Source organism: Puntigrus tetrazona, chromosome 14 (genome assembly GCF_018831695.1).
Source record: "Puntigrus tetrazona isolate hp1 chromosome 14, ASM1883169v1, whole genome shotgun sequence".
NCBI classification, from domain to species: domain Eukaryota; kingdom Metazoa; phylum Chordata; class Actinopteri; order Cypriniformes; family Cyprinidae; genus Puntigrus; species Puntigrus tetrazona.
The window spans coordinates 14,817,118-14,840,338 of NC_056712.1; the positions used below are offsets into that span (position 1 = coordinate 14,817,118).

General features: G+C 38.1%; 1 protein-coding gene across 6 annotated transcripts in view; it reads right to left on the bottom strand.

The window, feature by feature from the left end:
* Window positions 1–23,221, bottom strand: part of atp8a1 (ATPase phospholipid transporting 8A1) — a 106,065-nt gene that overhangs the window by 25,756 nt on the left and 57,088 nt on the right. For all 6 annotated transcript variants that reach the window (XM_043256768.1, XM_043256770.1, XM_043256766.1 and 3 more), the window contains 5 exons: window positions 20,638–20,776; window positions 16,283–16,347; window positions 10,607–10,779; window positions 8,267–8,450; window positions 4,888–4,998 (listed from right to left, as the gene is read on the bottom strand). In XM_043256768.1, coding sequence (XP_043112703.1) covers window positions 4,888–4,998; window positions 8,267–8,450; window positions 10,607–10,779; window positions 16,283–16,347; window positions 20,638–20,776 — 672 coding nt within the window. The remainder of the gene's footprint in view (window positions 1–4,887; window positions 4,999–8,266; window positions 8,451–10,606; window positions 10,780–16,282; window positions 16,348–20,637; window positions 20,777–23,221) is intronic.

The window sequence follows — 23,221 nt, forward strand, 5'->3', positions numbered from 1 at the left end:
TTGATCACACTGCTTCCGAAGGAATGAAATACAGTGCACAAGTCATACAGAGTAATTTTACAATACTTCATGATGCTTTTTATGCAAGCCACTTTTAACATGCACTGTATAGAAAAGAGCAGTGGACATCCAACCAAACATCTCTTTTTTTTTTAGTGGTCTATGGACAAAAAAATATATAGGTTAGGAATAATATGACTTGGAGTCAAAGTTTAGTACCATTTAATTTTTGCTAGACTCAAACGCTGCGAGCCTTAGAGCACAGTTATATTGGAAACGTCTGAGAAGCTCAACCAGTCTTGATCGTGTGTGTGTGTGTGTGTGTGTGTGTGTGAGAGGCTTGACTGTTAAGCAGACCCCAGGTTACTGTGCAGTGCCACGGTAAGGCGGACAATTCCTCGCTTCATTTAACTCCATTATGAAAGCGTGAATTGCTACAAATTTTTGGGGTTTTGACAGAAACCCCTGACTGCGGCCCCCGCCAGTCCTCACACACACACACACACACACACACAGAGCACATCCACCAGCCTCTCTCATTCAATAGAGTGAGCCAATGCGTGAAAATGTTCCCAAAACAAATGTCTGTCACCCCTCCCCTCCGGCCTCGCCATAGAGAAAGAAAGAGAGAGGAAGAGAGGAGGACTGGCCTCACTCCCCCTCCCACAACCACGCCCACCCGTTCCAACTCCCATTTTCCTTTCCATCAGGTGCATTCTACCGTGATATTGTTTTTAAAAGAGATCTGCTGCTTCTGCAACCCATTCGCACACACAAACATGAATAAATTAGCAGTATTGCATCACATGTGATGCTGTTTTCCTCTTCGCAAACAGATTCCAGACTCGGAGAACTCCCTTATGAACACATTTTGATCAAAAACCACATTAAAAAAACTGAACGGTCGTGGCCAGCGGCATGCTGGTAGTCAAACAGGTGGGTCAGAGAGCTGAATTAATGCGAGTCTGCCTCATTGAGGGGCTACGGGCTGCAGGATATTGTTGTGCTAAGTCAAAATAAAGCCTCTATTCATGAGCAGCAGTACATGCATATGAGAGAGCGTTTTGGCCTGGTCCTCTGGGTCCTGTGAGTGCCCCTCTCTCCCGCTTCCTTCAATGAGACAGATTCATTGATTTGCTCATTAGGGAGCAAGGACATAGTGTGGAGGGCTCTCTCTTTCTTCTCCTCTTCTGGCTTATTCAGAGCTGCTCGGCGTGGAGGTGTGACTGCCCTCTACCCTCCGCTGCACAATCTGAAAAAGCGAGGAGTGTGTATATATGTATGTGTGTGTGTGAGAGTGTGAGTGTGAGTGTGTGAGAGAGAGAGAGAGAGAGAGAGAGCGAGAGAGAGCGAGAGAGAGAGAGTATGTGTGTCCCCATGAGACTTGTCCTGTGAGGCTTTTGGTGTATTTTTCTGAGAATTTTGAAATCTGTGATTCTACCCCCATCCCCTGTCTTCATGTTGGGTGGGAAGAACCCAAAGGGAAAAAAAAAGAGAGAGAAAAGAAAAAAGAAAAACATCACCTCCTTTGGTCCACGTCTCTGCTTGAGAAGTTAAAACTAGCTTTGCTGCACTCAGGAACATGGCAGCTGGTCCAAGCTGCTTTTAGGTGGCCAACTGGCTGACCTTGAAATAGCAATAAACTAGCTACTACGTCGTAAAAAACAGCTTGACCACCTTAAACTGGTATTATCTCATTTTTCCAGTAGGGCCCTTAATCTGGATGGTATGGTAGCTCACTCAAATCCACACTAACTGTTACTCCAACAGGCTAGAAACCAACTCCAGTAATTCAAATCAAGCTTTGTGAAATATTAAAGGCAAATGCATATTTTCAAATGGATTCACAACAAATTTCACATAGCACAAGGAAAATGTTTTATTTTTAAAAATTCAACAAAATTAAATGATCAGTTTTCACCAAAGTAAAATATATACAATATATTGCAAACTGTTATTTAAAAAACAATATATTGAACATATGGAATATATGGAACTGACATTTTAAAGTATACTAAAGCTATTTTAAAATGCAAAACATTTTTAGATTAATGCAGTCTCTGAGAGCACTATTGGCATCTGCCCCTCCCCCCAAAAAAGAAAAAAAGAAATTTTGTGTGTGTGTGTGTGTGTGTGTATATATGTATATATATATATATATATATATATATATATATATATATATATATATATATATATATATATATATATATATATATATATATATACACACACACACACACACACACACACACACACACAACTGTACAACCTAAATATTCAGAAAACCTAAAAAATGCTGGCAAGATAATAAAAGGCAGGGTCTTTGAATTGCTAGTGTGAGTAGGAGAAGAACCAAAAGAACTAGTTTGGTGTTTTTCAATGATGGCACCAGTGAGACTGCAGGGCCCAGGGCCTCCACTCAGGCCTGCAGTCTTTCTCTAAGCCTGCTGCTCTGTCTGAATGAGGCCCTTGTAATTACCTCAGAAATGCTACTCGTCCATCAGTCCTTCTGGTGCCTGCTGAAGAGCTGTCAATCACGCTCTCAAGAGCCCAGCAGGATAATGACAGCAAGCACAGCAATTTGGTTGTAAGAGGGGCTTTCTGCATGTCTCAAAGCAGCTAATCCAACTAAGTTTCTGAAAAGTTCTTTTTCCCGGGTTAATTTTTGCTCATGTCGAAAGAATGTGAGACCACAAACCAAAAACTAAATAAACCAGCATGACAAACGTTTAGGTTAACCCAAACTTATTTGTCTGGCAATGTATGGAAGATCATGTGCTATTGTGTGGTTACAGCTGGAAAAAAAGCTTAAACAATAGAAACCTAGCTAAAGCTAATATGACATATACAAATCATCATTGGATGGTAAAAAAAAAAAAAAAAAAAAAAAAAAAAAAAAAAAAAAAAAGATGGATGTGCACATATCCATTGCAAACCACACATTGAAAAGGCTAAAACGGCCACTAACATCCTTATTCCACTTCCTTGAGGTTAATATCTGGAAAAATGAGATGAAGAAAAGTCTTCACTGACACAAAGGTAAACCTATTAGGGCGACAAATGTATCCCTTTAACTGGCCCTTGGGAAGCAAGTGTCTTGAATGTCAAGCTCTTACAAAACAGAGGTGTTTTTGGTGTGAGGCAAGGAAACAGTAAAGCTTTGCCCTATTATATTCGAACGCCCCTAACGGAGAGGGGGAATACATTTTCTGCGCATAACAAAAGATGGGCAGAGGAGGAGATACATTCACCTCTAGGAGCTGGGGTGAACTGGGCGCTTTCAGTTCTCTTAAAGACTCAAAAGCAGAGCTTAAAGAGAAAAGGACAAAAAGCAAAAGTGGCTAGAAATATTCGGAAGGCGTGTTCGGATAAGGCCATTTACTGGACGTAGTTGTTCCAGTGCCACCTCTTATGCAAAACAAGAAGAAGAAAAAAAGCAAAAGACATGCTTGTTTCTTGATTGATGAGAAAGTGTGAAATGTGATCACAGTCAGAAATGTTTGTGTTGAAGGGGAACTTTCATTGTGGAACAAAATACGACAACCCCATGGCAAAACCCAAAAGAAAAAAAAATACATGAAAGCCACCCGGCATGACTAGCACCGAAAATGTTTAAAATATCAAATTCATTGAGCGATAATTGCTCACAGCTACAGGGCTCTGAGATTCCCATGGATTTAATCTACTGAATTTTAAAATGGAGGGAAAAAACCCCCATCATGACTTCACTGCATTTATGAACACGACCACAGCAGCTTTCCACATCTAAACAGCACAGAAACATGTAAACAGGAAATGGCCATGAAATGGGTTGAGCTAACTCACAAACTGTGCCATGCTGTACACTTAGTGAGGGCAGAAGAAAGCAACGGTCATTTGAAGCCCCGATTCATCTCCTTATCCTTGTTCTCACAATCTACAGCAGCGCTGGATACCAACAGAGAGAAATCTAAGGGGCTTTTCAGAGATTTACCACAGCACATAAAACAAAATCAAGATGAAGGGAAAAAAGAGTTCATGGGTCAAGTGGCACACAAGTGCAAGAGGGCCAAGGGGAGAAAAGATGGATTTTTGAAGTGCTCATGTTTCTGCTGGGGTTGCACAGCTCATGAATACTGGTGTTGGTCTGTTTCAAATCGTAGTGAGCTGCATACAGAGGGAACATTTTACACAAGAAAGATAAAATGGATAAAGCATGGATACAATGTGAATTACCAAGCAACTCCTTGGATGCATTAGTGAATAAAAGGCTTCTTTTTGTCAGAAAGTGAAAAAGAGTTATGTATTTTGAACTACAATCATTTAAAATGTCATAGGAATACACAACATATGTATAAATTTGGACATGCACTTCACATTTTGTTCTATACTATATCCTTAGCATACTAGCACAAGGCTAGTGTGACCAAAGGTCCATTTCGTGGATTTCAAAGACCTTAGAATAGACTTATAGTGGCTTAGTGTTGCTTTTAGACCATTAGTCTGCTACTAAGTCTTCTTTCAGCTCTTGAGGAAATCAAAAGCTTGTCCCTGAGGTGTAACTTCTCCTAAACCAAGCGTGCTGCAGATCAAAACGGCCAAACGCCCCTCATGATAAAGCTGGTGCTGATAGCAGCCCTTTAACTTGTCAGGTCAGGTCTCTGAACCTGCTATCAGCACCAGGCCTGGAAACTGTCAAATACCATCACAGATGGATGGCTTGTGGGTGTCTCATCGACAGACCTGCATTCCTGCAGCAGGATGGAGACATGCATGCGATGCCAGTTCGTTTCATTAAAGAGTGGTTATTCAATCTCCATGAAAAAGACATTAACGGTCAATGCAATAGAAGGCTTGGTGGTCTGTCATTCCTTCTGCAAGTGCTATGAGTTTGATGAGACTTACCTCAATAATGTAAAGCACAATGTTCTTGTAGAAGCAATACAGGATGCACTTGGCAACACGGTTGTAATTCCAAGCGCCGTGAACCAACAGAAGATTCTTCAAGTACTTAAACTGTGAGAGAAAAGGGAGGACAGAGATAAGTTCATTAAGGCCTATCGTTTACACCAGATCTACAGTTCCCCAGCCAACACAGAAAGCGGTTTTGGATTTGAAAATAAAGAGACAATGTTATCCATGCTGGGCAACAGGAAGCCTGGAGTTGCAGGGACAAGATAAACACAGTCTCACCCACATTTCTAAGAACTCCAGCTACAATCTGTCTCATTTTTGAAAAGCAGAGGAAGGGAGAAAAAATTTTGCAGCTGTGCAAAAACAATAAAGTTTGGCTTTTAATAACTGCCTTATTATGAAAAGTTCATAAGGTTTATCAGCTGGCCACTAAGAAGTAGTTTCAACCTGACTGTCAGAAAATATGATTTAGATCAAAACGGTACTTCATCTACTTACCCAACACCCACAACTGTAGATATACATTGCTTAAATCATCTGGATCCTGTCAGATGTAACGAATATAAAGTGCTGTTTGTGTTGCTGTCACTGTGTGTTTAACTTTCATCAAGTCAGACAGATGTCTTTTTTCAAACATTCAATGAGTAGTTTCACTCCAATTTATTATGTTGCTTCATACACATATATTGCAAAAGCCTGAGTAGATAAACATATTTAGTAAACATTTTCACCATATCTTCTGCTGTGTTCAGCACACCGCACACCAAAAACAGGCTCAGCACCAAAACTTTACTTCTGATTTATAACACTTCGGCGGACAGCGAACACAGAGTGATTTCACATGCACAACAATTCGCTGATAATTCATAAAACTGTGTTTTCGTCGGGCTTGGACATCAAAATGTAAACAGATGTGCTTTGCTCTCCAAATAAGATGCTGATGAAGGTGTTTACGTGCAGATCAAAAATCAGGATAACAGAGATAAATCTGTATGGATTGTTTTCGTTAAACAGTTTATGAAATTAAACTGACGAAAAAACAACCGACATGACCTTGCATGTTATTGTTTACAAAGCACAACAGATAAAAGTTTATTTCACTGTTACCCATTTATACAGCCGCTGAAATAAATACAATATGCAAAAAGCCGAACTTGAACAGGTGCTTAAGATTAGTGGCTCACAGCGACCCTCCATGACAGTGTAAACAAGTAATGTGTGTTATATGCGAACATGATCAAAGGATGATTTAGGGATGCCATGTTTTTTTTCCTAAAGAGAATCCTGTATGTGACAGTGCTATAAACATCATTGCTCTAAAACAAACAGCAAGTCACTTCTATAAAGGCAGGAACAGCAGGGTGGGATGTAAGGGGTACGGAGGGCCTTTGAGGGGCTTAGAGGCTGTTTGACCTCTGGATGTGAGGAGAGCGAGTTGATGACAGACAGACTACAGTGGAGTCTGGATATTGAGACCCCTTCTTAAAATCTGCTGTGGAGGACCTAGCGCGATGCTGAAGCACAGCAGCATTCCAGCTCACACCGATTTATCCCTTCATGTAAACAATTTAATCACATCTTCAAAACAGGCCCCAAACAAAACTAAAGAACCTGGGTTTAACACAAATTAACGCAGCACTCTGTGAGAGCCCTGTTTGAGATTAGATTTAAATTGGTTTCACACTTGGGCAGCACATGGGTCAGACATGCTGTATATAGACGCACTCAATACGCTATACTATACGCTCTGTTACCAACAACTAATTTAGAATTAAATATATAGTTATTAACAAATATAAAAATGCAAGTAATATACCATGATTTCATATTATATCTCATATATTATGAGAATGTGCTTTAATCCTGTAAAGCCTGACGGGATGGAACAATTTATTGAACCTTTAAACAAAAGAAAAGAAAATCAAAAATGTGGTCAGTATCATATTTGACGCATCAAGCTTTAAATGGTTTTTATGGAGAATAAGGAGCTCACACTGCAAGATGAAAAACCCAAACTACATCAAAAGCCCAAACTAAGCACAAATAAGCAATTTGATGAAGTCGTTATATCTATGGTTATAAAGGATCATTTGCCTTCATGACAGTGTATCAGGCTAACATAAAATGCATATTAATATTACTCCACATCTCCCAAAACATAATAATGTATTTATTATATATTGTATAAAATCTGATCATTAAAATGTTGACGCTTAAAATGCATTTTTGTCCTGTTTGTGTTGTTTTACTTACACAATCATAAAACATTACACACAAAGTTAAAAAAAAAAAAAAACATTGTTATTTACAATACACTGTGTGGTTTTTAATCAAATTTTTTTCAAGGGGGGCAACCCTCCGACAGAGGGTTACATATTGTTATTGATATTATAGCGTTGTTGTTTTTTATATAGAATACTTTTTTATGTATGACACCATGTGGTATGTATAGCAGCACTGTGAAAAGCCTTACGCTACAAATCAAGATGACGCTGGTTCAGGATGATTAATGCATACTAGCTGCCGGTACTGCACATTTGAAGTCTGCCGTCTGATCCAGCACATATCATACGAGCCATTTTGCTGGAAGGCAGTTGGGGAGACTTTCTATGAACCTGCCCGCATTCCCTACTACCTCCACCCGTCTCCACCTACAATACGATGAGGGCACTTAAGAAAAGAGACGATGCTTTCTTGGGTAATCCGATGCATGAGGCCAGTGAACAGACGGCTCGGGGGCAGTATAGAAAAACAAGTGTGAAGAGGGATGTTTCCACGAACTGAACAAAACATGAAATGAAACTTGGGACAGAGATGGAGAGCGATGTTGACAGCGATCGGCGATACTTGAGCTCCTCTTTTGTTAAACACACAATGAAGATTATGCTGTATAAAAATCTGTGAATTACAAAACATCTTCTTAATTAAGTTTACATAAGAGGGACAGGTCCAGTTTCAGCGTCAGCAGGGGTTTGAGTAAGTGTACACTCAAGCTATGTAAACTGACCTGAGCGACCCGTTTCTCTATCTCAGACTGCACAATCTATGAGCCACAGGTTTTAACCCTTCACCCTAGATACATAATCTGGAACCAGATTTATTTTCTGGGAGTCACACTGTAGTGACACAAGACAAAAGTGTCAGTTTACATTGAGAACCGATATGTGCTTCAGGTTCAGAAGCAGAGATTGCATTAAATGTTTTGTAATTTTATTTTTATAATGCTGCATAATTTTTGATTCATTTAAATTTCATGTCCTCATATACATGTCATAATAATTGATGGGTAAAATTATTTCAATGACTCACTGACGATTTATCTAACTTATTCTATCTTCCTGCAGGCATGTGCAATGTGATAGTTTCTCACCTGTGCAATGGAGTAGTCTGATGAGTTGGCAGCCTGCAGCCCTTCATTGCCTGAGATGCCAACACCCACATGGGCGGTCTGGATCATGCCCACATCATTGGCTCCATCGCCAATGGCCAGTGTGATCACTTTCACCTGTTTTTTCACCATCTCCACCACCTCAGACTTCTGCAGAGGTGAAACCCTGAAAAATAAATAAACAATTACAATTTGACTACAAGTAGTATCTGCTCTGATGTGGAACATTGTCGAAATTCCATGTTTTAAACTGACATTTTATTTCTTTCCACAAGGAAAGACATGACAGATTTACAGCATAATTGTAGATTTGCAATGGCACCTTTACAAAAGGTTCTGAGGCTATTTTTCTTGTTGCCAATTATTAGCGTCGACAACCATTTGATTTCTTGGCCGTCTGTTGTGACCGCAGCTGTTGAGGTCACATCTCAACTTCACTACACGAATTTGTCTCTTTAAAAAGACAGGTTAAACTTCAAACTATCACACTTAAATAGCAAATTACCATTTAGAAACTTATCCATCATTGTGCCTTCAGCACCAAATAACATCTAACTTTTCAGTTTTGGGAACACTCTTTTTTTTATGTTTTTGAAATAATAATTACCATGGCTACATTTACATAAGAATATTGTGAATTATTATTATAAACAACTTCTGGAAAAACTATAGATATATAACGTTCAAAACATTTAAAAACTGATTTTACAGATTCCTTGTAAATGCCAAAACCAAAAGAAATCTATATACCTGATGAAGCCCAACCTGAGCCCAGGATCCCTGACCTTTAAAAAACACACAAAAGCTTGCAGCACATTACAGTACTGCATCATCTGTGTCAGCAAATGAAATTAAGGTCTCGCTTTCAGCTAGAAAAGCTCCTCCGGGGTTTAACCCTAGTTTAATGTTCACAGGTCATCCTGTAAGCAATGAACAGAGTGATGTAAGGCTCTCCAGTGAACCGGAGATTGCTGCCGATATAGCAGGAGACCTCTAGAGTCAGTTTAACATTTACTCATCTGCTCTCCTCAGGACACTGTGTGGCTGTTCATATATGTGTGTGTGTGTGTGTAGCAAGCGAAAGCAGATCGGATAGATTACATCAAGCATTGCATAATGGCTGTGGCACCTGTGGTGTGCGTTGTTTCTGGAAATTGACACTGATTTTTGGCAGTTCCTTGTCACGCTCAATTGGTTCCTCATATGTTTCTTTTGCTGTGTAGCATTTTTTGGAACAGTTCATACTAGTCTGCTAACACACGGTTTAACTTTGTGTACAACTGACAGACATTCTGACTACAATCTACTATTATAAAAAATAACACTCATTAGTAAATTACTGCTTTGAGAGCTAGTGTAATTATGTTTATTGGGAAGGTTGCGACCTAAAGGGAAGGTAATTTGTTCTTTAAACAGCACAGCGGCATTTCCCTGTAATTGTCTGCCAGTCACTTGATGTTTTTGTAAGTGCAGAAAAATGTCCGACGATGGCGTCAGTTCCCTGGAGGGCAAAAAGGGTTATTAACCTGCAAAGATGTATTTACATCCACCTGTGAAACAGTAAACATTCAAGCAGAGCATAACCGTACAACTTCCTGTGTACTTTGGTTTAACAACTCAAATAAAAGTAGAATGTATACATTTGATGACAGTAGGGGAAAAAAAAAAAAGACTTATTTAGTTTGTAGTAGGAGTGTGCAATATACCAGTAGACATGAATAACCGGTAGAAATTCGTCAACCAATAGAGATTTATACTAGCGTCTCCATCGTTATGTTACACTGCTCTGCCACATGGTCAAGAAAACTTACTGTTTGCACACATTTTTAAGCATTGTGGTTTAAAAACCAAGTGATTTTAGGCTGCCGAAATGCAAACAGCAGCCAAAGAAAACTAATTTTGCTATATGCAGGCATTGTTTCTTTGTACCGTCAGTCGTGTAGTATATTCCAGCCTTAATTTGTAGCAATAGTTAAATTGAAAAAATTGGTGTTTTTCTTTACTTTTTGATGGCAAAGACCACCAAAAGTGATGGTTCCCTTGAGATGGTCTCACTTCATAAAGTTTTAGCTTCATATCTTCATGCTGACAGACCAATTTGGATCGTGTGTGAAATTTACCCATTAAAAAAATAAACTTTTTTGTCTTCCAAACTAAATGATTAACTTCTAGTTTTCTTTGTACTACAGCCAAAATAAACTGGGATATTATCTGGATAATATTTACTTTCAAGTACCCCCTTGTGACACATTTTTAAAACCCATACACTTTGCAAAGACTACTATAAAGTTATTCTTCCTGATTTTCAGTACAGTTGCATACCTGCAGCATATCACAGCCTTGCAAGAAAGAGCCAAGTCCAGGAAATACTGGCGTGCCCCGAAAGTGAGGGCATACTTCAGTGTCTTTCCATCTATGATGAGAGCGAAGTCGTTCTCCTTGTGCAGAGCATCTCCCAGCATGCCGCAGTGATGGCTGAGGGTCTCCCTGGTACCCTGCACACAAACATGTATAGAATAACGTAAGATATTGATAAACATTTCATGCAAAATGACATTACAACAATTGTGTAACTGACTAAATCAGCTGGTATGTAAATATTTCTCTGAGAAACGTGCAACTCAAAAGCCTGAATTCATTATGATAGGGATTTGTAATGTAATAAATCATAAAACTGTTCACAGACATCTGATGAGACACCACACATGAACACCGGGATAATTCCCCCCTTTTTCTTCAATGCCAATGCAATCAGTCCTAAGAATAACACAGGATTTCACATGCAGAGTACCAGACACTTTTGCACATGGGGTTTACGTCTGTTTATTGTCAATGCACAGGGCATCAAAGTGAGAACATACATATGGCACGCTTCATTACAGCGAGCGCAAAGCCGAAGCTGGGTGTGATGGTTCGTTTGTTAGAGCAAGGCCTTTCAATGGCCCTGACTAGGAAACACAAAGGCATGGGAATTTACTCTGAGCACTAGCAAAGCTGCAGACTTCAGTCTTCTCCCTCTCTTATTGTGTTCACGCAATCGGAGTGACCAAACATCTGGGTTCATGGATTATTTGGGAGGAATGTCCTGTTCCAGCTGTATGGGCTCAAACCGGGAGCCAGGAATATTTCTGCGTGCTGATTAAACCTGCAAGATCTTAATCAACACTGACTGGGCCAGAGAAAAATTGGGATCTTTGACTTAACGTGACTGTTGTTTTAAACCGAGTTTAATAGTGAAAACTCTACTTTCAGCAGAAAACACACCTTGCAGTAAGAGGCTGTTATTGTAAGGATTCGGGACATGTGGGAGGATGCTTCTGTGTTTGGATTAGGAATGCTGCTGTACTCCATAAAAATAACACAGCTCCTGCTCATAAAATGATCCAAATGCTCATAGTAGAGTAAACACCACACACCGACCGGCTCATGATTCTGCAGCTACAGCTACTAAAAAAAAAAAACATTACAAGGGAGTCAGTGGTCTCCACTATATAACATTTGAACAGGTCTAAGAGACAGTGTGAATTATCACAGAAATGTATCTTCCCTCCAAGAAGCTGGACTTCTTAGCTTTAAATCCCTGAACATTGTGGGTAAACAAATCAGTTCATGTCTCTATCTGCAGCTCTTGTTCCACAGCTGTTTTTGGCCTCACATTCCAACATGGTGAAGACCATGAGACAAACAAGCCCTTTTGTATCTGAGGGGTGAAATAATGACTAATAAAAACAAGTATATGCAGAGCAGACAGAATGATCGAAAATAGAATAGAGCTAGGGCCTTTTATGGTTAGATTGCCTTTTTGGGTAAACTAAAGAAATATTAATGATTCTCTTTGGTATTTTTTCACCACTAAACAAAAATGTTAATGTTAATTAAACCGTTGAAATTTTTTTAAACCTAGCTATATAAATATCATTACATCTTGCTTAAGGAGGCATTTTAAACATTTGCCTGAAAATTGACCAAGATCAATAAGCTGATATAGGTTGTATTTTTATAATTATAACACAATATAGAATAACATAACATATGTAAAAACCTATCCTACTTTATAAATAATAATAATAATAATAATAATAATAATAATAATAATAATAATAAGCAGCAATTACCAGGGTTTGAGCATTTTAAGGCTTTTAAAGTTGCATGCTTTTAGGGTCTTAGAGTTTCGATTGGGGCAAAAAAACCTAGTTCGCAAAAGTAGGTTTTGGATATAGCTAAATTTTACTGAGCAAAAAACTCACCTATGCACTTTTGTTCGTGCTAAGCCAAGTTTTTTAATCTACGACAAACTGTGTATGACCTATAGCCAAAAATGTCTGAAATGTAATTTTTGTGCTCTAGTGCACCTGTTGAGCCGATTGGGCTGAGAATTTGATAGATCTCAAATCCTTACATTTACAATAGAATTTCAGCACAAAAATTTTATTATTTGTATTATTGAAACAAAAAAACCCCCAGATATATTAATGAAACATGATGACACTATTGCCTTTAAATAAATACTAAACAAAAACAAAACAACCAAAACCCCCAAAAAGGCACATTATTATAATCATTATATCTTAAATCCAAGACTTAAAAAAAAAAAAAAAAAGAAGTTAATATATAATATGTATGCATGTGTGTGTGTGTGTGTGTGTATGTGTATGTGTGTGTGTGTGTGTGTGTGTGTGTGTGTGTGTATGTGTGTGTGTGAGGAAGGCAGATGCCTAAGGGTAGCGAGATTCGACCTCAGGGACCAACCAACATTCTCCTGGCACAACAGACTCTGAAACCCAAGCTCAAAGGAAATATTTAGACAGAGAAGCCATGGGTTTAGATAGAAGCCTCGGGTTTCAGAGAAAGAGAGGGAAGTGCAGCTGTAAGAGCTTCTCTAATATGTGGTTACCATCTGTAGGTGTCCTTGCATGTAATGGGTGTATATAATACACAAGTCTTCCTCAGGCAGTGTAAGATCAGATGATAAGACTGCTTACGAAGAGTAATGAGAGGACAATATCTTCATTTCCTCACAAGTAAGGCAATTTCGCATTCTCCACAGCTTAAACACTCTCAGTCGTCCAAACAGGCCTCTGTGTTATGGCTGTGACCATGATGAGTGTTTGCTTTGCAAGTGGGTAGAAGGCATCAGTGGGATATACAGTACATCAGCGCTTCCACACGCGGCCCAGATCCAGCAGATAATGGCTGATTAAGGCGGTTTGGAAATACTTTTACTGAGATGCCTGGACTCATGCATACGATATCGGACATTATAAACAAGAAGCGGAAGGACATAAAGCCTGGGTTACATGTGTCATGCAAAGAAGTAATGATAGATGGAGGACTGCAAGTGCATACATACACTCACAAATGCATGTAAATATGCCTAGACGGACACCCACTTGCACACTACTGACAGAATCAACTGCCTATGAAAGAAAGACAATATGGTTCTTGTTATTTCAAACAAACAAAAAAACCCAATTCACAAGAAAAATGACATGACGTTGAGAAAACATTTCATGATGATGTGATCACAGGAAAGCAACCTAAATCAAGGTTGATTTCCACTGAATTTTCTTGCACTCTTGAAAAAATGTAGTCTTGAGGAAAATGAAAAGGATGATCTCAAGAGCAACTTTAGTTATGTTAACGAAATCACTAAGAACACATGTTGAGAACTTAAGATTACGCAAAGATCTTCGTACGCGACTTTATAGACTATTATAGAATGAAAGAAAATCTAAATGACTAAACAGAAAAATATTTGTTTCAACGTATGGAATTTTAGTTGCGCAACCAATAGTCAGCATGAGTGCACTCATAGAGGAAAAACTGCAAATTGTATTTATTCATGAAATTCACTACCATTATAAAATGGAAATGTTACTAAAATAAATGTTACAAAGTCAAGAAAACATCTTTACATGGAATTAAATTAAAAGACAGTGCGCTCTGTGCTTTGCAGAATCTCTATTTTTGGCCCCATTTCTTTCTTCCTTTGTACTCTTCTACAATCTCTTCATTCTCTCAGCTTATCTGCAAACTATAGCTCTTTTTCATCAGCGAGCAGCAGAAGGCAATGCGGTCCGCCGCATATTTAATGTGATTATTGAGTTACTGTTCTTTGACCCGTCCCACAGTGCCTTGCATTTTCCTCCACTGAGATAATGAAACCCCCCCCCAGACGTCCGGTGAAGACCTCAATCTCTCTCTCCAGGCCGGATGAGTGGGCTCCTTCATCCATCTTGTTTTTCTTAATACGCTGAATGTGTTAAATGCAAAAAACAAGAGAAGGGGAAGGGAGGCGCACTGTTCCAGTGTTTTCTCCTGCAATGTGAGAGCACGGCAAAATCGCACCACTGCCGGACCTCCGAGCGCTCAGAGAATTCCTCCTTGTTTTCTTTTCTCGTGTTGTATAAGCATGTGCATATGCATGGGAGACCATGTGCTGACATTTCAAATGGCGCCCGTCTGCTTTGTGGAACGCTCCTCTTATTTCTCTCCTCTTTTTCTTTGGCTCCATCTATCACGCTAAACGGCTGTTTGACAGACTGAGAGCCGTCCGTCATCGCCTAAACCCCACCCCCTCGCACTAGGACGGGCCCCACCCGATCAGGGCTTTCATTGAATGTGCGCAAGCTGCGCAAAATGGTTTCTCGAGCCCTTAACTTCCACAGACAACAGACAAGACCCTCCCTGCAGGGGCCAGCTGACCTGCAGGATGTGCGTGCGTGTGCGTTTCAAATGGCTTCCTTTGAAAGCGGATGGCTTTCGGTTTCATCGTCAACAGAATAGATTCTCCCATCAGGGAGTTATTGGCCTGTACCTTGTGCATGTGTCAGTGTGCGTATGAAATGGGGTCCAAAACCCCTGCTCTAAGTCCACGGCCGCTTCATGCGGTGCAACCACATCCTCTATTTCCTATAAGCTCGTTGTGACCAACACATACAGTAGAATCCCAAAGTCTTTGACCACATTTCAAAACACATGATTTAAGCCTGGAAATAAACAATGTTTTAGAAAGTTGAACATTTCAAAACAGATGGTTCTGTATGATGTTAAAATCAATCAATCAATCAAAGATTCTGCAATATTTCTAGGCCATTTGAAAAAATTCTGCAGTTAGAAAATAGATTTTTAATCATATTTTACTTAATTTTGCTGTTGTCATTTCATGTATGTATATATATGGCTGCATGTATTTAATTGAAAGTGCTAAGAAATATTACTACAATTTAAAATTTAACTTTTTAAAACAATGTGTATATTTAAAAATGTATTTTATTCTTTTGATAGCAATGGAACTTGAAGGAAAACAATCTTTGTTTTAAATCGTGAATACAATGTTTATTAACAGCATTTTTCCCTGATGTGTTATCGTTCCCATTAATTTGTTTCAGATGCTGAAAGTCTTGAGGATTGATTATGATCACCTGATGTTTGTCATTTGCTATATAATCACTGAGAACCCAATTTTGTAATTTATTTGCAATGTTAAAAAATAAAGTTTTGATACTGCTTGATATTGTTGTGGAAAATTTGATTTTTTTTTAAAGCATTCTATATGGTCATATTCATCAATTAAATCAGTTCTTACCAAATAAAATTATTAAAAAAAATAAATTACTGAGCCTAACTTTTGAACAGCAGTGTAACAAAACAATAAATATTTATTAATAATAATAATAATAAAAAAATAAAATAGTTTAATTATTAAAAATACAAAATAGAAAGTTTTTTTTATAGTGACCTTTGGGTCCCACTGTATCACTTTATGCCTTTTGTTCAGAGAAATATGAAACAAAAAAACCAGAGGGGAATGGTTTGGATGAAAACCCAAATAAAATCTATAACTGTTCTGGAAGAGAGTCACATGCTTTCATGTACCAGGGGCTGAAGCGATCCGTCAGCTGTCGTGTCTTTTCATCTCTTCTCTGAGCTTGCATTACAGATGGTGACATGAAACTGTTTTTTCAAATAAACATACACCTCTGTCCCAATACTCACATCCAGGGTGTCCTCGTTTATCACCAGCAGGCCCATGTTCTTCGTGAGCAGTTTGCAGGAGTGTCCTTCAGGAAAAAAAGAAAAAGAAAAACTCATTACTTAAACCTCTCACTATTAAGCCTGAAAACATATGGTATGTTTGTGGGGAAAAAAAACGCCTTGCTTGGCATTTAAACAAATGACAAATGGTTTGCCGCAACTTAGTATTTTAGCAATAGATCAACATTACAAAGATATGCGAAGTGTAACCACAGCAACGGATGAAAGAAATGACTAATTGAGGAGTGAAAAGCACATTTTGTGATTAAAGTTTACAGCAGACCTGAGTTTAAAACTCCCACACCGCATTGGTTTTAACGTGCCTTTCCACTGTTCGTATGAGATCACAACTGGAAGCTTGACAGCATGCTCTCTCAACCCGATTAAAAAAAGCACGACATCCCATCATCCATCAGGATATGTCTAAACAACATAAAGGGCGGAACAAGTCCATTTGCCATTTAATAGGATACCGACACCTCAGAATTTGAGGAGTGATGTCCACGGGGAACTGTCTGTCTGTGTGTGTGCACACTGGAAAGAATCAACGGGACACTAGTTTTAAATAAAACTTACTGTAAAAGACAAGAATTGCCCAAAAATAGTAGTTATTTATTAAATTACAGTAATTATGTATCAGACAGGCCTGCTATATTTTTCCTAGCAACAATCTCTGTTGGTGCTTTGCATTACACCTGTAAAACATACATAATACCTGTAATATTAATTTTCATAAAATAAATTTCATTAAAATTAATGTCATAAAATAATTAATTTCTCTAAATTCCATTATTAATTGAAATCATGAAACATATACAATTTAACAGAAATATTAAAAGTTTATCAAAACTATAAAAATAATGAAGGCCTTGTAAAAGATTTTTTTCCTCCCCTGAAATTTACCAAATTTTATTTTACCATACTTTTCTGGATTCCATTTGAATGGTTTTATTAGACTTTTATGATCAACAGCACCACTAATGATTGATTTACAAACAGACAGCTTTTAATATTTATTTGTTTTCCAAAAAAACCTGTTGTTACATTTTTCTGCAGTGGTCTTTTTTGCAGCTTTTTGCACCGTCACTTGAACATATCGCACTTTGTCTCAAGTGTACTGACCTACTTTTGATTTATTAATCCAAAAATTGGCAAATTCCATAACATCTTTTTTATATAGTATATTCCATTTATATGACTGGATATATACAGGACCCATCATACACATTCATATATATATATATATATATATATATATATATATATATATATATATATATATATATATATATATATATATATATATATATATATATATATATATAAAAAAAAAAAAAAAAAAAAAAAAAAAAAAAAAGGAGGAAACTTTTGAATAGTGGCCTTGTATGTAACTTTATACATTTTAACAGAAAAAAACAACCCAATATGACACACTTCACCCTTAAGGAAAGTGACTGTGCCATTCTAAAACTGTGAGCAAATTCAACAAGAGCCTGAATGAGCATGTACTTGTGTGTCGGTGTCCTGTCCTCTCCTGTCATTTCTGTGCAGAGCGTTTCTGTTGATTTCAAAGTTGCATATTCACCAAAATTTCCTGTCTGCGTGGAAAACAGATTTGGTTTCCTGACAGTGACTCAAACAGTGACATTTTTGAGCTTCATCCTGACCACTGGCAGAAAATGTCACTTCATCCCTCCTCAACATGGTTAAACTAACACCCCTTTGGTAGAAACGATAGATTTACATTGAGACACCTGCACGATGCAGCAGACTTCTGTATGAATCTGGAAAGGAGGCACTGAGGTTACACTCAGCGGTCGCACCGGCTCTGTGCTACTGCAGGGTGGGTTTTCTTTCGGTCTGTTGGCAGTGGCTGTGGGTTAAAAGAGGGCATGTTGAGTTGTTTGCGTTGGCCGCATGCTGTTTGTTTGGGCTTTAATCTCTGAGGCTTTACAGTGGCACCCAGTGGCCAGGAGCAACAGCTCAGTGGTAGGAGCACAGTGTGGATAGCTCGCCTGTCCTCGCTCCAACTCTCTGCTTAATGGTCTGATACATTAATAAGGCCGTCAGAGGGCTAGTGTGGATAGAAGAACTGGAGCGGTCTCATGTCTATGTGCAAGAGGCGGCCAAACAGCTCTAAGTGCCCGCTAACCCAAGATTAAACGGCGCTTGACTTCACAGTACTGGGGTTCACTTCACTTCTGATAGTTTTTCATGTTTTTGTAGAGTGCAAGCGTGGGAAATGAAAAATCCTACATGTAAGCACGCTGTGGTTTAAATGCATGCATTCATGTTTTCAAGTTGTTAAAAAAAATAAGCCATAATCGTGTTACCGTTGTTTTCCTCGTGTTACATTTAAAACAAAATGGCAAACTGGAAAACTAGCTCAGAACTAGCTTCAAACTAGCATTGAAGTCTGTGAAAATTGTGGAAAATGTAAAATTATAGAACTGAATAGTAAAGTGCTGTCTAGTCCAGGCGTCCTTAAGAAATATAGTATACCAATAAATATATTAAGGCTGGTAAAGTTCATACATTAAAATGAAGCTACATTCAATTTTGTGAGAAAAAAAAAAAAAAAAAAAAAAAAAACTTCTGTTAAACCTAATATACATATCACCTTAATAAAAGATGGATGCTTCCCAGACATTTAAACAAATATAATTATAATGTTAAGGTCAATTAAGACTAGAATCAATAATTAAATTTTGTTGTCTACATACTATATTGTATATATCAATTTGAACATTTTATTTAAAGAGGTCATACAATGCAACGTCAAGATTTTCTTTGTCTTTGTGGAGTGTTACAAGCTGTTAACTGTTAAGTTGCAAAGACTAAAGTTTCAAAACCAAAGAGATATTCTTTATAAAAGTTATGACTTGTCCACACCCACCTGAAATGGTTCGTTTAAACACGCCCCCACTTCTTTACGTCATGGTGTGGGTTTATTTTTATAACATCAGCAAAATTAATGCATATATGGTCATGTTTACGAGGCATGATGCAACATGGCGCAACGCATAAAAAGTACCAAGTCATTATAATCAGTAATTATGTCAATAATGGATGCAAAAAATGCCTCATTTGTAATGCATTTTAGTGATTTTGTGTGATAGCGCAGGGACACTGCATCACATGGTGAGGAGCGTAACATTTCCATCACATGCTTGATTGAGGTATTCGGCCAATCATAATGCACCGGATAACTAGCCAATCAGACCTCGCTTTTTTTAGACCAATGAGCTTTGTACAAATCACCCCATTTCAGGAAGGCGGGGCTTAGAGGAGAAACTATTTTTGTTGCATTACACCAAATACACAAAAAATGTGCATCATATGAATTCTTTGATAAATAAAAAAAACTTGCTATAATAATTTTTTATTTTTTTTATACTTACTGTCTTTATATTTTAAATGAAATAAAGTTTGAAAACATCTGGTCATATCACCCAAGTCACCTTTAATCCATACAGGCAAAGGATTCTGGGACACTATGCTAGCTGGAAGACTCTTGTCTCTTGTCATCCTCCAACTCTCCAAATGATGAATTACAAAAAGCAAAAAAAAAAAAAAAAACACAAAGTAAACACAGACATGGGTGTCTTTATTTTAGAGTGCATGCCAGCCAAGTGGAGGTCCAGTAAAAATCCCTTCCTCTCCGAGCGTGTACGTTTTCAAGCCGCGGCACAGCTGGCCGGTGGGCACAATGGGCTGATTCAGGATCAGTGCTGGTAGGTGGCCACAGACTGTGCTCTGTTAAGACCTGTTTTTCTGACTGTAGCGTTTAACACGAGGCCTGTTCGAAAGTCGTGCAGCTGTCGGACTAATACGAGACGCCACATCACAGGCAAATATGAGGGGGCCGCGGTCTGTTTTGAGAGCTGGTGGTGGTTGCGGGGACAGATTAGAGTCGAGCAGGTCGAGGACGCATGCGTTACATCAGCTTTTGGATGAGGAAAGAAACCAAACGCTTCATACCTGTGCGACAGCCAGTCAGGAAGAGCTATGTTTGTTTGAATGAGAGCGCGAGAGAAGTCTGGGGAAGGACTGTGTATATTTTTGATCATTTAAATTAGCCAGAGAAATTCTTACTGGTTAATGTCAATACATCAGGAAAAAACCTGAAGCATCTCATCTGGAAGAACCACCAAGAATTATACTAGAAAATAAAAATAAAAAATAATAATAATTACACTTATCATGGCATAGTTACCATGGTTGAGCGGGTGTCCAGATCATTTCCTGTCCATATATCTGGACTGTCCATCAAAGCGTGTGTTCACACAAACAATCTGCACGTGTATAACTCTCACCTATGTTGATGGCGGTCTCCTGTTTGTCTCCAGTCAGTATCCAGATCTTAATGTCAGCTTTCATGAGGGTCTCGATGGTTTCGGGTACTTTGTCTTGAAGCTTGTCTTCAATCGCTGTGGCCCCCAGCAACTGCAGGTTCTGCAGAGAAACAGTCAAAAATACATCATAATAAAATAAATAAATAAACACTGATAAATGAGGACAGTCTTTTCCCTCAAGCGATTCCTGCTTATAAGCAGATTAAAGAAAGATATAATGCATAATCAGCTACGCATTATTAATAAATGAATCCAAACAATCTTGCATCTCTCTGTTGGGGTTTAGAGATAATGACCAGCTTATTTTACAGTATTCATTTCTTTACAGGTACTTCTCACAAATAAACACATATGAGCATGAAATTGTTAATTTCTACATTTCAAAGAAGTGAGTTGAGAAAGGCTGTGAAGTGATACGGGGAGTAGTGCAGCTCCAGGCAATCCTTTATATTCTATTATACATTAAACTAAACAAAAGCGGAAAATAAGTGTTTTGAGCTGCATTGGTAATTCTTGCTGGGGTTTTCCTACAGTCATTTGACTACTCTTACAGTTTAGATGCTAATGCAGGACCAGAGGGGCATTTGAGGAAAATCATCTCATTCTTGGATTACAAAGAATCAGTTATGCGTGTATGAGAAAGAGAGAGGAGACGGAGACAGAAAGAGTGAGCGTTTGGACTGTTAATGTGTTTTTCTCAGGAAGCCCCTGGCCCTTTGACCAGCCATGATCCTATTTGGAGCGGACGGGATTTTGACAGGACCCCGTAGAGGAAAGTCAGCTGCACCAAAGAGAGGAAAAAAACAAAAAGAGAGTAAAAAGAGAGCGGGTGAGAGCAAATGGCCTCCTGTAAGCTGATCAGTAATGTGGTTAGCAGGGGCTCGGATGTGATACATCCATTACTTAATATGCTCGGTTTCTTTTTTTTCTTTCAAGGGCACAAATCTGCAAAATCTCTTTTTGGTGTGTGATTTAAGAGGTAAGGCAAGTGCTGAACTTTGGGAATAATGACCAATAAATACTCGCTTTTCTACAGAATTTTGTGCTTAGCCATAAACTAGATCAAAATTATTGTTACAATGACCAAATTAATTTTGAACAACATAAACAATGTATTAAACAAAAATACATTTTACACAACTGTTTCGTATGTTAACATACATTTAAAGTTACTAAAACCTAAATAATATTTCACAATATTATTGTTTTTTACATGCATTTTTGATAAAATAAATGCATCCAAAAGAGCAAGTTAAAACTATTAAACCAAAGCACAGCAAATCTGATGAAATAAAAATATAATACAGGTTTTTACTGAATACCAATCCAATCATCTATTAACATTTGATGTTCCCTACAAGACAACGTTTTTCATATTCACTTAATGTTTTATCTGTTACTAAAATATAAAAAAGTATTATTTCATTCATGTAAATCATTTCTGATTATGCTCAGACCAGAAATGATATTTCAGAAATTGAACTGCTATTGCTGCTCAGAAGGACATCAGGTGCCCCCTGCTGATGAACGGTTGTAATTACACCCATCAAACGAGCAGCTTTCATCTGAAATGATTGATTAGATCCATTTTCTCAGAAAAGTTGGCAGGGCTGCTTCAGCCAGTGATTAACGACGGTGGTCAGCCATGTTTGACGAACACTTCCAGGGTCCAGCTTTCCACAGGTCCACCACTATGCTTTCTTCGCAGTTTGAGTCTAATCGTTTGTACTTTTTCGGATGCCATGTGTGCAGAGAAAACCCAGCCCTCATTGATGAAACCAAAGCCAGTGAACTGTTCTGGGACTCGCCAAACTAAACTTCCTACAGGAGAAGAGGGACTGCTGTATAACCTGCAGACTGCCCTCAGAATCCAGAGTGCTCTCAGAAGCGTATGTCATTTGTGAAATATGGCTGTGTGGACATTTCCTCACACCCTCCCTCTTATGAAGACAAATTACCTCATGAAATTTAAGGATGAGAAGTTCAATTTAACATAAAACAGACTTATTATTATAATGGACTAGTGCTTGTTCAAGGACAACTGTGGTACTGATAATTATTTATTTGTTACCCTGCACCACAAAATCAGTTTTAAGTTGCTGGGGTATATTTTTCTTTCATGCCAAAAAGCATTAGGATATTAAATAAAAGATCATGTTCCATAAAGATAGTTTGTATATTTTTTGCCATAAATATATTAAAACTTATTTTTTTGATGAGTAATAAGCATTGCAAAAAACTTAATTTGAAGCACTTTAAAAGGGCAATTTTCTCAATATTTGAATATTTTTTATAGTTGCATGTTGGCCAATATTGTCCCATCATACCAAACCATACATCAACAGAAAGCTTAATTATTTAGCTTTACGTTTACATACTGTATAAATTTCAATTTCAAAAGAAAATTGACACTTATAACTGGTTTCGTGGTCCATGGTCACATTTACGTATTCACATTTTAATGCCATGCCATCATCAAGGCCATGTTTCATGGCGATCTATGAATAAATTATACAAGGTTTACAATTAACGAAAGGTTATAAAA